Source organism: Orycteropus afer, unplaced genomic scaffold (assembly GCF_000298275.1).
Source record: "Orycteropus afer afer isolate SDZICR_OR568_19922 unplaced genomic scaffold, OryAfe1.0 scaffold00034, whole genome shotgun sequence".
Lineage (NCBI taxonomy): Eukaryota > Metazoa > Chordata > Mammalia > Tubulidentata > Orycteropodidae > Orycteropus > Orycteropus afer.
Window position 1 is genome coordinate 17,055,100 of NW_006921621.1, and position 14,811 is coordinate 17,069,910.

Consider the following 14,811-nt stretch of genomic DNA (forward strand, 5'->3'; position numbering starts at 1 on the left):
AACTGATTTTTGGATGTTGATCTTATATCCTGCCACGATGCTAAATCTCTCAATTAGTTCCAGTAGATTTTTGACTGAGTGGTTTGAGGATTTCTTACAGAGGGACATGGCCTTTGCCATGGGCAATAACAAATGGGGAGGATCCCTTATTTGATCTGTGGTATATCTATTTGTGGGTTTTATCAAAAAGACTAGGCCAGAAAGGGCATGTGGAAAAACCAACTAAAGGAACTACTCAGTTGTGTGTTGGATTTAGAACTTTTCTGGATGACGCTGTAATTGTGGAACTGCATTTGCTCACAGAAATGGAAAGAAAAGCAGAAGAAATGGAGGTATCAGAAATTCACTTTATAACAGGAAGTACCTTTAACCTACTGCCACTGAGTTGATTCCAACTCATAGTGACCCTACAGGACAGAGTAAACTGCCCCATAGGGTTTCCAAGGCTCTGGTAGCATAGTGCCTAAGGCACTTGACTGCTAACCAGAAGGCTGGCGGTTCAAACCCATCAGCCACTCCTCGGAAGGAAGGTTGGGCAATCTACTTCTGTAGTGATACTGCCTCGGAAACGGTTCAAACCCATCAGCCACTCCTCGGAAGGAAGGTTGGGCAATCTACTTCTGTAGTGATACTGCCTCAGAAACCCAAGGAGGGGTTGCTATGAGTCGGGGCCAACTCGACGGCACATAACAACAACAAGAACAAATCTTTACAGAAGCAGGCTGCTTCATCTTTCTCCCACAGAGCGGGTGTTGGGTTCCAACCACCAGCCTTTTGGTTAGCAGCCCAATGCTTTAACCACAGCACCACCAGAGCTCCTCTGGAATTACCTTTAGGGAATTTTAAATCCCAGTATATATATTTAAACACCTACTGGGTTCCAAAGAATAACAGGTTTTCTTTTAGGTTTCCGAGGGCTGTACTTAGACTCCGGATGCCACCTCACAAGTAGGAGCTGTTGTATTCCCCTTCTCTTATGTCCTGCTGTTACCAATAAAAACTGTTCACACCATAAAGAAAAAAAAAAAATTCTTTTAAAATAGTTGCCTAGCTTCCTACCCTTGAAGAAATTGCCCATGAGGTTTTCTGAGGAAACATTGAAGAAGCAATGTTAGGAAGAAGAAGATGGAAAAACACTAAGTGTGTTACCACGTTGTAAAAAAACTTTTTCACATATTTCATCTGAAAGATTCGTTACTTTTATCTTTGGTGTTGGTAATTTTGTTAAATATATTATTCCAGTACCCACTCCACCTCTTGTCCTAAGAGTTAGATTTATCTATTTCCTTACTTATATATCCCTTCAGTAAAAAGAATGAACATTTTTCTACCCTTTCTACAATATGTAAATATTCTTTTCAAAAGGACATGTGACAGATGTTATTCAGATTGAAGCTTGTGGTCTGCCTCCTTAGCTAGGTCCTTTGGGCTCAATAAAAACAATACTCTGTGTTGCAGAGGACTTTCTTTTATCTTTAATTATCCAGTTATTTCTGCTTTGAAATACATTAAAACTGACCTAAGGTTGTCTTTTTATTCGTGGCTGTCTATCACTCCTACTGGCATTTGAAAGGCCATCTATGTCTTTTTGCTCTTCTCTTTCTTCTCCCCTGTTCCTTTCTCCATGCACCCAGGATCTTGATCAGTAATGAGATATAGAAGCTTTTACTTTTAGGACATCATCAGTTCTGAGATGGTTCCAAATACAGGATTCTTTCCCTTAGTAATCAGTTGGATGCATGGTGATTTTCTAAGGAGACTAAATCGGCCTCACATAAAAATTAAATGATATTTAAGAATTAAAATGGGTTTAGCAAATGTAAAGTTTCAAAATGTTGCTAAGAGAAAAGCCCCATATATTTCATGATCTGTCCTTTTTAAAGAACTTAACTGCCCTTCTGTTACTCTTAAGCAGCTTTGGTCCCACGATGGTTGAAGCATCCAGCTGCTAACTAAAAGGTCAGCTGTTCAAATCCACCAGCTGTTCCTTGGGGGAGAAATGAGGCAATCTGCTTCTGTAAAGATGTACAGCCTTGGAACCCCTATGGGGCAGTTCTACTCTGTCCTGTAGGATCGCTATGAGTTGGAATCAACTAGATGGCATTGGGTTTCGGTTCTGTCTTTACACCAAATTTGCTGTTTTTGTTTTTAGCCTTTTTTCAAAGGAACTAATTTTGATTGAAAACCAATGAGTCTTGAGTGGAAAATGCCAGCTGCAAACCTTTTTCTTGAAAAATGTTTGCTGAAAGTTCTTTTTTACTTTTCTGTGGCCCTGTCCTGCTAGGTTAAAAGAGTGGCGCCTTCTGTAAGACATGGATAGATGCAAACATGTAGGGCGGTTGCGGCTGGCCCAGGACCACTCCATCCTGAACCCTCAGAAGTGGTGCTGCATGGAGTGCTCCACCACGGAGTCGGTGTGGGCTTGTCTGAAGTGCTCCCATGTGGCCTGCGGCAGGTACATTGAGGACCACTCTCTGAAACACTTTGAAGAGACTGGACACCCGCTAGCCATGGAAGTCCGGGATCTCTACGTGTTCTGCTATCTGTGCAAGGACTACGTACTCAATGATAACCCCGAGGGGGACCTGAAGCTGCTGAGAAGCTCCCTCTTGGCAGTCAGGGGTCAGAAGCAGGACCAGCTGGTGAAACATGGGCGGACACTGCGGTCCATGGCTTCGGGCGAGGACCTTGTCCAGCTGCAGCGCACTCCTCAGGGACAGCCGCAGATGCTGACGGCTCTGTGGTACCGGCGCCAGAACCTGCTGGCAAAGACGCTGCGGATCTGGTTTGAGAAGAGCTCCCGGGGCCAGGCGAAGCTGGAGCAGCGGCGGCAAAAGGAGGCGCTAGAGCGTAAGAAGGAGGCGGCGCGACAGCGGCGACTCGAGGTGAAGCGGCGGCTGCTTGAAGAGCTAGCCAATGCCCCTCCGCGCAAGAGTGCACGGCTGCTGCTGCACGCACCCCGCGACACGTCCAAGGCCATGGCCGAGAGGCGCCCTGCCACTCTCCCTACCTCAAGGAAAGCTCCCGGAGGCAAACTCAAGCAGCATCGCAAGCCGGCCATGGCCCCGGGTGTCACGGGCCTGCGGAACCTGGGGAACACCTGCTACATGAACTCCATCCTCCAGGTCCTCAGCCACCTCCAGAAGTTCCGAGAATGTTTTTTGAACCTTGACCCTTCCAAAACAGAACAACTGTTTCCCAAAGCGACCAACGGGAAGCCTCAGCTATCCAGCAGGCCTGCCAGCAGCTCAGCCACTGAGGTGTCAGCAAGGAGCGACAAGGCTGAGTCATGTGACCGGGAGGGCCTCTGTTTGAATGGTGGGGCCTCCATCAGCAGGAGCCTAGAACTCATCCAGAACAAGGAGCCAAGCTCGAAGCACATTTCCCTCTGTCACGAACTGCACACCCTTTTCCGAGTCATGTGGTCAGGGAAGTGGGCCCTGGTGTCGCCCTTCGCAATGCTTCACTCGGTATGGAGCCTGATCCCTGCCTTCCGTGGCTACGACCAGCAGGATGCACAGGAATTTCTCTGTGAGCTGCTGCACAAAGTGCAGCAGGAACTCGAGTCAGAAGGGACCACACACCGGATCCTCATCCCCTTCTCCCAGAGGAAGCTCACCAAGCAGGTCTTAAAAGTGGTGAATACCATATTTCATGGGCAGCTACTCAGTCAGGTAGGTGTGTGCCCCATCTTAACCCCAACTCTGTCATCACAAAGGAGGGAGGTTTGTATGCTAGTGCTTGGGCTTCCTCTGAGTGGCCCCCAGATGACTGGTCCAATTAGAAAAAACCATTGCTGTTAATTCTGACTCATAGTGACCTTATGGGAGCTCTGGTGGCATAGTGCCTAAGGCATTTGATTGGGCAATCTGCTTCTGTAGAGATACTGCCTCAGAAACCCAAGGAGGCGTTGCCATGAGTCGAATTGACTCGACAGCAGTGAGTTTGGTTTTTCGGTTTTAGTGACCCTATAGGACACAGTAGAACTGCCCCACAGGGTTTCCAAGGGGAACTCTGGTAGCATAGTGGCTAAGACACTTGACTGCTAACCAGAAGGCTGGCGGTTCAAACCCACCAGCCACTACTCAGAAGAAAGATGGGGTAATCTACTTCTGTAGTGATACTGCCTCGGAAACACAAGGCGGGGTCGCTATGAGTTGGGTCCAACTCAATGGCACGTAACAACAACCTTTACAAAAGCAGACTGCCATGTTTTTCCCATGAAGGAGCTAGTGGGTTCAAACTGCTGACCTTTTGATCAGCAGCCAAGCACTTAAGCACTGTGCCACTAGGCCTTCTTGGACTAATTAGGATAGCCAATATGTCTTTAATTATCTGTATATGAGGGTGGCCATCGTACTTTTCATTGCACTGTATACACTGTGATGGCATTGTTGGTGAACTTGTCTCCTGTCTTTTTCTGGTTAGCTTTTTAGTTTAATTTGCCATGTCACTTCATTTTCAGTGCATGTTTTTACCCTTTAAAGATGATATGGGTAATATGATATTTTCATTGTTATAACTAAGTACCTATTGTTGGCATGCCATCCTTTGATCAGTTTTTGGAAACTGGACAGAGTTTGATTATAACCCTCTTCCAAAGTAGTTTGGCATCTTCCTTCCCAGGTCTTTGCAGACATTCTTTACATACAAGGAAGGGAAATGGCTGGGAGGATGCCAAAGGCCTGAGCAAGCAAGCTTCCTTTCTGTTCCCCCTCTACCCTTCCATTCCGGGATCTTTCACCATCTAGGGACATAAGTGAAGATACATAGATAAGTCTGTGTGAATATGCAGAAAAAAATTTTCATTGTGAAAAAAGCAGATGCAACTTTTTCAGGCAAAACCTCTATACTATATTGAGGTTTTGTGTCTTGGTTTTTAAAGGGTTTTAATAAAGAATGGGATGGGATGGGAAGGGGAATTTTATTTCAGACTTTGTTTTTTAGCATGTGAAAGGAGAGTAAATTAATTAGCACTTTCCATACTTCAGAAGGTCCTTAGGGAGGTGAAAAGGTTATAGTGGGAAAGGAGGTCATTATGGCCCAGTCTTTTGAGGTGCTGATAGAGAAGGAAGGGCAAAAAGAGAGACCAGGTGAACTAGATGGAAGCCCCAAAGTCAAGGGAAGGAGTACATGGGTGAGGGAAGCAGTGACCTGCCAGTCTCCATCTCCAACTGATTCTTTGCATGACTCCACCATCACGTGCAGTCGGTACTATTGCAGCACTGAAGGGGAGAGCATGCTTTGGGAAGGGAACAAAAGAGAGAAAGCAGTAGGTAATAATCTCTGTGTTGTGTGGTTTCCAATTCCAGCCAACATCAGATAGCTAGAAATATCTGGCAGAGGTAATGTGTTTTAATTTTTTTAATAAAAGTTATACTTAGTATATTAATATTACAATTAATTTTTTAAAAAACTATGTATGTAGTGTTGCTCAAGTTACATGTAAATGGATGTGGGAAGCATGGAAATCATATCACCTGTAAATAAATCTTTTCATTCTAGGTCACATGTATAGCATGCAATTACAAATCCAATACCATTGAGCCCTTTTGGGATCTGTCCCTGGAATTCCCTGAACGCTACCACTGCATAGAAAAGGGGTTTGTCCCTTTGAATCAGACAGAGTGCCTGCTCACTGAGATGCTGGCCAAGTTCACAGAGACAGAGGCCCTGGAAGGGAGAATCTACGCTTGTGACCAGTGTAACAGTGAGTGTTGTGTGGAGGATGGGGTGGGGGTGCGACTGGAATATCAGTGTAAGGTGCTTATTTTGCCCCTTTAGTGAATAAAACACTGATGATATTGAGTGCTTCTAAGGCATCTTTTAAAGAAAGTCTTTTTCTCCCAGTTTAGTGAAAATAAGCTGAAATAAGTGGACATTATATCTGTTTTTAAAAAAACAAAAAACCCAAATGTAAGAGCTGTGCCTTACAGCTGTGACCGCTCCTGATTGACATAAGTTGTTACTTGGAAGGCATTTGAAAATGTGGGTCCTGAAATGGGAATCTAAGAATGTTAGTGTTTAGCATCATGGTGTTACAGGGGCCCTGCATAAATGAATGAATGTGGAGTCTGACAGTTCTTATTTAATCTAAATTCAGGTGGCATAGCCTGTTTGAGAGCTATGGTATCGCAATGCTTTTGTACTGAATTGATAGATTTTACAGTCTGGTAGAAGCAATGAGACCAAGACAGCAAATCTGAAGATGCATGTTCAGTGCAATTTCAGATATTTTGAGAGTTTTTTTTTCCCTTCATGTTCCTAAAAGGTTTGCATTTCAGAGAGGGTCATAAGGAAGTACTTTCTGTCATGGCTTTCATCTTAAAGTGAAACTCTTTCCATCGGGTTATGTGGCCATCTTATGCAGGGCCCTGTTCTGTCTTGCCACATTGAATGCTTCTGCCAACCTAGCGTGGAAAGGAAATGCAGGGTAAACACATTGGAAGCTCATGTTTGCTTTTTATAGCATAGAAAGATTTGAAAACTAAGAATATAATGGGTTGTGCAGAGAACTAGAAATCAATTTGCAACCATATAATAGTTTGGACTATAACGCTTTGAAAAAAATTTATAGTAGCACTTTTTAGTGTATTTGCAGATAGTTTTTTAAATAGTAAATTGTGGGAAACCTGTTCTGCTCTTTGAAAAATCAGGACAAAAATCAAAAGACAAGCTTTGATACCATTTTGCCATTTAAAAAAAAAAAAACTGAAATACTTTTCATGGTTAACTGTGGCCCCACCTGTCATGGTTCATAGCGAGATAGAGAGGCAGGTGAATTAAATTATTTATTAGCACAGTATTTGATTATGTTTTTAGAATAGTGATTCATAAAGCTTTTTACTTTAAAGAGCAGAAAGATGTTAACAGCTTTAACTCCATCATTCTCAGATATGACAGATTAGGGAAGAAACACATTTTTTGTAAAAAAGGATTGTTTTTCTGGTGGCCAGATGTGCTAATTTATCACGATTTCTCTAGGCAAGTGCAAATAATGGTAGGGAAGGAAAGCTATGATGAGGGGACAAGATGCATTGATTTGTTTCTTATGAAGTTTCAAAACTATCAGCCTTCTACCTCTCTGTGTTGCCAGCTTAATCAAACGGCAGCAGAACTGATCAATCTCAATTGAACCAGTAATTTCTTTTTCTTTGTGAATTTCATTTTAGGAAAACAAAGCCAGATTCTATATTGTCTTCATCTTAGCTCACACACTCCCTCTGCTGAGGGTGGCAGTCACTGCCAGGGTTCCCAGGCAGAAATGGAAAAATTTTCAAAAATCTGTTCATGAACAGGAATGCAAAATAAGGCCAAGATCCCTCTTTTGAATTTTCTTCCTATTCATATGTACCCCCACACATCACAACGTACCGCCAGCCCTGGTAAAAGCTTCTCCTATGGTACACTCATTCTGCTGTAATCTATTGTGAGAAGCAGCAGCTCCACTTCCTATTGTCACAAAAAGCTCTGTCATACGTCATCCGGCTGTGATTTGCTACCTTTCATCAGTGGTACAGGCAGGACTTGTATTCAGATGCCAAGCTCTTCAGACATTGAGACCATGATACCAACAGCTCAGAGGCAATCAGCAGGCAACACAGTGGACTACTAACTAATTTTATATTTCCAGCCATTCTCCAATTAATATAATAACAGCAGTCATCAGTAAATGATTACAGAGAAGTCTTCTGATGGAAATTAAGAGAACTTTATTTCCATTACTTATTTTCTGAAATTTAGAAATGCATTTCCTCCACAATTCCAGAGCTTTAGAAATAAAATTATAGCTTGAGCACTGGTCTTGTCTTGGACAGGGTGACTGTCAGCCTTGTCTTCCATGTTCAGCTTTTAGCCAAGAAACTTGTTTCATTTTTAGGTATACCATGAATATACAGAACTAGCGGTTTCTTTTTTAAACATTTGTATATACCACAAGCAAATCATGCTGGGGGAAAAAAATGTGTTTAAATAATCTGCCCTTTATTAATCCTGAGTCCTGTTATCTTCTTCTTAAGCCTGAAATGCATGTATTGTCTGCGTTTTACTGGTGAGGGAACAGGTTCCGAGGTTTAAATAACTTGCCCAATAGCATACAGCTGGCTATGAGCAGGAAATAGATTTAGACCTATCTGATGATTTTAAAACATGCTCTTTAAGTTCTATTATACTGTGTCATCATTGAAGTTATAAAGCCCATTTATAAAGGTATAAACTGTAATATATACTTCTACTCTAACTGCATGATGTTGCCAGTGACCTTCCATTATACAGTATTCCATTAACAAATCTTTGATGTCAGAAGTGCGTCATCCTGAACCCCTACCAACTTTGGAAGTTGGTAATGGCAAAAATTGGAAAGTATGTGCATCAGGATTAGGTTTGGTTACTTGCAACTGTCAACCAAAATAACAATGGCTTAAAATGAGATACAGTTTCATTTTTCTGTTACATAAAATGAGTCAGAAGGACATTCAGAGCCTTTCATTCAGAGCTACCAGGGACACAAGGTCGTCCTCTTTTTGCTTTATTGTCCTTCTGCATGGCTTCTATCCTCAAGGTGAGCTCATGGTCCAAGAAGAGTTCCAGCATTTGCAGACAATGGGAAGGACAAAGGATACACCTTGCAACTGAGTTAGTGTCCTTAAGCAGAAATCCCAAGAGTGCCTCACAATTATTCTGCTATCTCATTAGCTAACACTGGTATGGCCACATTTTGCAAATGTGTGAGGCTGGGAAATGCTGTCACATTGCTGCCTCAAGTAAAACTGATGTTTAAAATATTAAGAAATAAGGAGAATGCATATGAAATGGCAAGTGTTGTCTCTGCCATAGGTAGGAATGAATGAGAGTCCTGACAATCTATGTCTTATACCTTCCCAAACCATATAGGCAAACGACGAAAATCCAATCCAAAACCCCTTGTTCTGAGTGAAGCTAGAAAGCAGTTAATGATCTACAGACTACCTCAGGTCCTCCGGCTGCACCTTAAAAGATTCAGGTGAGCTTGCTAGGGGAATCCCAGGAGGCTGTGAGCTGTGGGAATAGCTGCTTCAAAGGTTTTTGTGAGGGCAGATATCTTCTTTGGTGTTGGGAGGAGAAGCCTGTTCCCTTGAGATCTTGTGCTTTCCATAGAGATTACATGTCTCACATCCATGGAGGCAAATTGATGTTGGGGCCCAGCAGGATTAGGCCTCTGCGCTTGTGTCTCTGCTTAATTGACTAGCCTGCATTGAATGTCTATGTGTGAAGATTTTCTAGCCTTGCTTGGGCTTATGTTGCTTTATCTTCAGGATAAAGTATAAGATAATCTATGAAAAGAAGAACAGGCAGTAAACTGTGAGAAAATGATTACCTGAATTGTGTGTTCAGCTTCAAAATATACTGTGAAACACTCACGGCAAATATATATGGACAGTGATTACCATGCCATTGTATCTCGATGGGAAAGCCAAAGCTGGAAGATGAGCTTTTCTCAGTTCCCTGGTTTTACCTACCTCTGCCTATGATCATATATGCCAGTTTTTACTAGTAAGAAGTTTATATCTGTGTCCTAGGTGGTCTGGCCGTAATCATCGAGAGAAGATTGGGGTCCATGTCGTCTTTGACCAGGTATTAACCATGGAACCTTACTGCTGCAGGGACATGCTCTCCTCTCTTGACAAAGAGACCTTTGCCTATGATCTCTCCGCAGTGGTCATGCATCACGGGAAAGGGTTTGGCTCAGGACACTACACAGCCTATTGCTACAACACAGAGGGAGGTGCGTGCGCTTTACTCTGTGGGGTGGGGGACACGGAAAAGGGTTGGTTTGTCCACATTTTATTGCCTTCCTTTTATTTCAATCCTGTGGTCATCTATAGGGGGAATTACATACATTAAAATCCAGTGGAAATAATAATGAAACTTGGATGCAAATGTTGAATATATCAGTTTCTAAGTAATGACATAAGGAATGAAGAGAACTGACATGTAAAGGGGCTTAGAACAGTGCCCAGCACATAGTGCTAGCTCAGTCAGTTTGGGAGATCACTGTTGTTATTAATGCTACTTTGCAGACCTCAGTGTCCTTCCTGGTGATGTGGAAACAACAGTACCTATTTAACCTCATGGAGATATTCTATATTATGAGCCTGAGCTGAGGACACTGACTGAGCACTTACTTTGTCCTGGGCACCATGGAAGGTGTAGGGCTACAGGACCCCTCCCAAGCGGCTTCCAATCCTCATATTCCAGAGGAAAACCTCCCATCCGCTTCCCTGAGGCAGGTGAGCTATGGATCCATTTTCAGCAGTGCACACATCTTGAATCCCTCAGCCCTTGTGATAGCTGGAGCCTGTGAGCAAATAATTTTCTTTAAAAAAAAAAAAAAAAACATCAAACCCACTGCCGTTGAGTCAATTCTGACTCACAGCGACCCCCATTGGGTTTCCAAGGCTATAAATCTTTACAGAAGTAGATTGCTTCATCTTCCCATGGAGCAGCTGGTGAGCTGCTAACCACTGACCTTCTGGTTAGCAGCCAAATGCTTTACCCACTATGCCACCATAATTTTGTTCCTTCTAAATTTTCCTTCACTGCTCCCCTCTATTTCCATTTTTCCTCTCCTCCTCCTCCTTCTCCCATCTCTTAGCTCCCACTCTCCTGGCTCTCTTTGTAGAAAGCCTTAATAGGCAATGAAGAAGCCTGAGTAAATCAGAACCAATATTGTAATATTATAACCAGTATTACAATATTACAGTCAATATTGTAAGCAGTATTGTAGTGGGGTTTGGTGGGAAGGGGGCTGAAATAAGTGGTTACAGAGAAGTCTTACTCTCTGTTGGTTCCATTTACTTGTCTCTTCCCCAATCAAGGGTTGGCATATTCAGAACTCCTGTGCCCCTTTCTTCCGCTCCTGGTTTTGCCTGCTGATGAAAATACAAAAGTTGGGTAGTCATTTTCTCTTTCTCTCCTTTGGTTTCCTAGGTTTTTGGGTCCACTGCAATGACTCAAAGCTGAATGTATGCAGTGTCGAGGAAGTGTGCAAAACCCAGGCCTACATCCTTTTTTACACTCAAAGAACAGTGCAGGGCAATGCAAGAATCTCAGAAACCCAACTCCAAGCTCAGGTGCAGCCCAGCAACAACGATGAGGGCAAACCTCGGACATTCCCCTGAGTGGGAGGCATGTATCAAGGACTGCTTGTTTTAAAACTATTGGTGTTCATACATCTTTCCTCTTGTAGGAAGTCAGGCTGCAGGAACAGAGTACTAGGTTTGGCTCACTGGGTCTGGAGTAGAAGGTGCCAGGTGACTCACGCCCTGTCCTAAAATTTGTAGTCACTTTCTCTTGAATGGATTTGGAAATTCCCTCCTTTCATAAAACAAATCAAAAGGAGTAACTTCTATGAAGATTCTGAATACAGAGGGACCTGGGTAGAGGAAAGAGGGTATAAATTGATCTTATGCGGCCAGGAGAGAAGCCATGTTTTCTCTCCATTATGTGATTCCCCTGCTTATCAGAGGCCCCTGGTAGCACCAGAAGAGCCCTCCTGATATGAGCAGGCCTGGACAGAGTATATGAGGTGGGGCCCTGGACTGGCAGCTGTTGGATAGGATTGGTTCAGTAGGGGGAGGTGAAGTCTAAGGATTTGTTCCCACAAAGGAAGTAACCCTCAAGGGTTGAAAACTCACAACCTTCCTTTTATAGGGGAAACTGGTTGAAGGATGGAGTGAAATACCAGAAGCACATTTCCCCATGCAAATGGGAGGTTTTTCAAGTGTCATATCCTCCCTGGCTGCTGCTGTCATTTAATCATTCCATACTTCTTCTAAGACTGGTATGAACATCCCTTCATTCTAAAGAAGGGGCAGTTCATATAGGGAAGGAACAGATTAGTTAGTATATGTTATTTGTTGCATGCTGGGCCGAAGGGCACTCCTGGCACCTATTCTGGTTCTGAAGCAAATCCCTGGTTCAGTCTAGGCCAAATACATGGTTTAAAGTGGGTCAGTTGGGGGTGAGCATGAACAGTTGGCAGTCCAGGGCTTGTCTGGCTGCCTGTTACCCATTCTTACCACGGGGCAGCCTACAGCGCTTTCCTGCATCTGGAGAGCTAGAATATTCAAGTATCACCACCAACCAGGAGAGCTTTTGTTTTCCTAGAACATGGGAATTACTTAGGAATCTGCCCCTTCCATGTCCGAACAGTTTATTGATGATAGTCCTGACCTGTTTCCTCCCAAATCTGATAATCCCTACTATTTTCCAACCACACTGAGAAAAAAATCCAGGACAAAAGCAAGAGTGCCATGACCTCTACCACAGTGCTAAAATATATCTTTGAATTGGATCAGTTTCTAAATGAAATGAAATTGCCCAGGTGGAAACCCTGCTCCCCATCAGGCACCTTCACAGTCCTTCGCTTAGACTCCCCAGTGAAAGTGAACGGCAAATCCTAACTCTCACTGTGGTGGCTGCTGCAGTGAGCCTCCGCCTGTCACTATAAATGCTCATCTTTTGACTGAGTATATCATAATATTTGCATTCAGGTAGAAGTACAGTTGTCACTTGAAGGGAGTAGATGTGGAAGGGAGTTTGGGGAGGGGAGGGAGTGGGGAAAGAGAGGCTAAAGGATGAGGGTGGTAGTAGCTTTAGCGATGTTGATGGGCCTCATTTCCTGAGCAGATCTGTAGCATTTGCTGTTGACCTCTTTTGAGATAAACTCTCCCATAGGACTTGCCAGACAGCACTGAGACATGGAGAAAATTTAGACAGAAAATGGCTCACCTTGATAGGGAAAGGAGAGTGACTTTTAAATTAAACTTGCTTTATCCAACACTGTGAGGTTTCTGTAATATTTAGCTTTTATTTGGAAGCGATAGCGTATGGCATTTTTTATGCTGTTTGGTTTATATTGTCTATTGCAGGCTTCTTTGTACAAGCTTTGCCCCAGGCTCATCCTCTCCTGGACACTGTTTTAAAGTGTCACAGCTGCCCATGCTGCCAGAGGCTCTATTGTGAAGTTATACTCTAGATCCACATTTTAAGTCAGCATGATTGGTGATGACGTTTTGTGGTGATAGAAAAACTCATTAACTGGGGGAAAAAACCTAAGGAGAGTAAAAAGGAAAGGAAAATATAAATCGTGCCTCATCTTTCATTGAATTCTATATTTATTATTCTAGAAAAAGAGAACTTACGAGATGGAAAACTAATAGAGCGTCTACTTCATCCCTCAGGCCGTGCAGGGGGAAGTTATTAATAAACATTTAATGGAAAATTATAAGATCTTCAAATTTAATTTTTAAAAATAGTTTTATACCAAATGTTATAAGGATTATTAAGCAGATTAAGGACTGTGTCAAACAAGTGCTTAATTTAGCCAAGGCCCTGTGTATCAAATTAATAACATCGTTTAAAATGAGTTGGAACAGAAACCAGTATCAAGAGTCCCCACTGAGTTCCACACTTGTGAGGGTTCCCACTGCCATCACAGACACTTCAGGTGCCCAGAGGCAGCAGCACTAAATGCTGTTGAGAAGTAACTATATGAAGGGATTTTTATTAAAGCACTCCTGCTGCAGAAGCCAGTGGCTGCTGTGAGGAAAATGTCCCTTTGCCTTTCATCTGTTTACATCTTGGAAGTAGATGAGTTTCTCAGTTGCATCTTACTTTAAATCAAATTTTTCTGAAGGGAAGAAAGTAAGATCTAAATAAAAGTTGACTAAATGCTGCCAAATCAAACCCAAGATTTCTGAACTGGAACCTTACGGGCCTGCTTCTCTCCCAGGGCAATTAGTTCATGAGTTCTGTTCCAGGAACCCTTTGTAAGTTGGCTGGCATGTTTACCTTCTGCTGTAGCCAGCCTAGACAAATGCACCCTGGCCGTCAAAAATTAGAATTTTACCTCAATCTAGCTGACCCTTATACTTGTGGTTCCCTCCAAGATGAGTATCCATGCTAAATGTAAAAATAAATAAATAAATTAGGAATGCCCTCAGAACCGAAGCTCTTAAGTGGTGGGCAGAGCTCTTGCCAGCTTTGATCCAGCCCCTCTCAGGCTGAGGGTGGGCAGTCCCACATGGTAAAGAATATCCAGATGTCTCTTACAATGTCATGAATAAAATTGGAAACTGTAGAAGTGTTAATGTGTCCTATGGACTCAAGAGCAGAGTTTATTTTTGTTTTTAACAGCAAGGCTTCCAGAGTCAGTTGATTGTATGAGTTCCCTACTCTGGCTGTGCTTGCAACTCCATCCAAGTGTAACGGAAGAACCAATGAGGTGGGCTGGCTGGCAGTGGGGCACAGCCTTGGCCATGCCCCAGTGTAAGCCCACGAGAGGTCAACAGTAGTGCAGAATGAGAACTTGGGTGGGGGTGAGGGTGGGGGTGGGTGGGATGGCAGGGAAGAGAAAAATGCAGTTTTGTTTTACTTACCGATAAAGCTTTGTGAACTAATTTTATACAATTCTGACAATTTGGTGCCTTGTACCCAATTATGGTTTGCATGGAATTGAAAAGATTAAGGGAAAGGATTCCTTCTTGTCATTTCAAGTGGCAAATGGGTCTATGTAGTGTTTAAGGGACATATGGTATCACAGACTTTTAAAAAGCATTTCCTATCTCATGTGTGTGAATGCAAATTATTCTTAACCAGCAAGTTTTGAGATTTACTGTAATGTCCAAAGTCTTTGTATTTGTGATATTCATCAAATGACTGCTTCATAAGGCAGACTTTGTACCCCATTCTTTCACACTACACCCCTCTTATGTTCCAAACATTTGCTCAGGCCTTTTCAAGTCAGGCTGGGAGAGCTACCCCTTCTTA

At 43.0% G+C, this 14,811-nt stretch overlaps 1 protein-coding gene across 1 annotated transcript; it reads left to right on the forward strand.

Moving 5' to 3' along the window:
* The first annotated feature begins 2,309 nt into the window (after positions 1-2,309).
* Positions 2,310-11,159, forward strand: USP49 (ubiquitin specific peptidase 49). The gene is made up of 5 exons (XM_007936259.2): positions 2,310-3,674; positions 5,506-5,710; positions 8,893-9,001; positions 9,558-9,763; positions 10,969-11,159. Exons 1-5 carry the CDS (start codon positions 2,313-2,315, stop codon positions 11,157-11,159), a joined length of 2,073 nt encoding a protein of 690 aa, XP_007934450.1. The 5' UTR covers positions 2,310-2,312.
* The last annotated feature ends 3,652 nt before the right edge of the window (positions 11,160-14,811 follow it).

Coding starts and splice junctions, on each gene's coding strand:
- USP49 (XM_007936259.2), top strand. CDS start 2,313: ATGGATAGATGCAAACATGTAGGGCGGTTGCGGCTGGCCCAGGACCAC. Junction 3,675..5,505: donor ATGGGCAGCTACTCAGTCAG/GTAGGTGTGTGC, acceptor TTTTCATTCTAG/GTCACATGTATAGCATGCAA. Junction 5,711..8,892: donor CGCTTGTGACCAGTGTAACA/GTGAGTGTTGTG, acceptor CAAACCATATAG/GCAAACGACGAAAATCCAAT.